Here is a 1524-nt window from a genome sequence, read left to right on the forward strand (position 1 = left end):
AATTATTCAAATAATGTAAAATATATAAAAGCCTTTAATTTGATCAAAATAATCATAATAATAAAAAAGTTATAAGTTTAAAAATATATAAACACAGATTTTTTTATTTAATGATAAACATTTTATTATAAATAATATAATTATAAATAAATGAATAAAATCAAAATCATTTTATTCTCTTTTTTAAAAAAAATCATCTAATTATATGATTCAATATGATATAATAAAAATCTGCTTATATCGTGATATCTTGAGTACTGAGTTTGTAGTCTACAGAAAAGCTGCATTATGTATTCTTGCTAACAGTCCCCACTTTAGAACAAGCAATGAACGTAAAAGGTAATGTCAACGTGATCGTAAATGTAAACTCTCTTCAGTTGCTCAGAAAGGTGATATCCAGAATTGAAGAAATCTTTCTCTTTTATATATAATAAATTTTTATAAATGACAAAAAATATTAAAATTATACAGGAAATAATGTGAAAATGAAAAAACGATTTAATTTTATATTGCTAACTTTTTTCAATAAATTAACTTTTTCAATATTTTTTATTTTTAGTTAAAAAATATTTTTTAATAGAAGAATAATAGCATATATATATAATCTATTTTATATAAACATTTTTATTATTTTTTTAAATATTGCAAGAAAGTTGATATTGCATCTAATAAAACTGAATAATAATATTATTAATTATGTTGCTCATAAGATTTAAAGCTGAATAGAGATTTAATAATAATACAATAATAATAATAATTAATCAAAAATATGATTTATAATGATAAAAATGTTTTTATTATCGAATAGAAAATGAAAAATGATCGTTGAAAAAATAAAATTTAAATGAAATAATAATTCTTCAATGATATTCTTTTTTCGTTTATATTTACGATATGTGTATATAGATATACAGTTGTAAACATATATTTTGTTTTTATTATTTTAAATGTTATTCCAAATTTAATATTATACTTACGTTTACATTCGTGCGCATCTTTAGTAGTGGCACGTCCCCAAGGTGCATCATTGAAAAAGGGCATACATTCATTGCAATCTGGACCCGCAGTATTATGTTCACATCTAAAAGTTCACATTAAATCATCTATTTGAAATTTATGAATTAAATTTGTAATATAAAAAAATTAATATGAAATCGCTAATTGCGTTTTCATAAAATTTCATAAATAACACAAAACATAAAATAATTTTATATATAATTTTAAAATAATATAATAATATAATAATATATTATATTTATAATAATATATTATATATTTATATAAAATTACAATTAATTATTCCAATTATATATTTATTATCATTCCAATTACATATCTTATATTCTATATATTATTAATATTTAATCATTTTAACTAGTTATTGTATATAGAAAAATAATTATTTATAAATTATCTTACCTACATACTCTACGAGTTTTTCCATCTACACTAGTACTGTTTACACATTCTCCAGCGTGACCATTGCAAGCACAACGTGCTCCAACAGCAACGTCAGCAATTGCA

General features: G+C 19.8%; 1 protein-coding gene across 1 annotated transcript in view; it reads right to left on the bottom strand.

Annotated features, from left to right (window-relative positions):
• The window catches only part of LOC102680459 (laminin subunit gamma-1), a 12113-nt gene that overhangs the window by 6877 nt on the left and 3712 nt on the right, over positions 1 to 1524 (bottom strand). The window contains exons 5-6 of the mRNA XM_006624928.2: positions 1420 to 1524; positions 978 to 1081 (exon numbers count right to left, since the gene is read on the bottom strand). The exon at positions 1420 to 1524 is cut by the window's right edge and continues 1 nt beyond it. Coding sequence (XP_006624991.1) covers positions 978 to 1081; positions 1420 to 1524 — 209 coding nt within the window. The remainder of the gene's footprint in view (positions 1 to 977; positions 1082 to 1419) is intronic.

The sequence above is a fragment of the Apis dorsata genome, unplaced genomic scaffold (genome assembly GCF_000469605.1).
Source record: "Apis dorsata unplaced genomic scaffold, Apis dorsata 1.3 scaffold_1184, whole genome shotgun sequence".
NCBI classification, from domain to species: domain Eukaryota; kingdom Metazoa; phylum Arthropoda; class Insecta; order Hymenoptera; family Apidae; genus Apis; species Apis dorsata.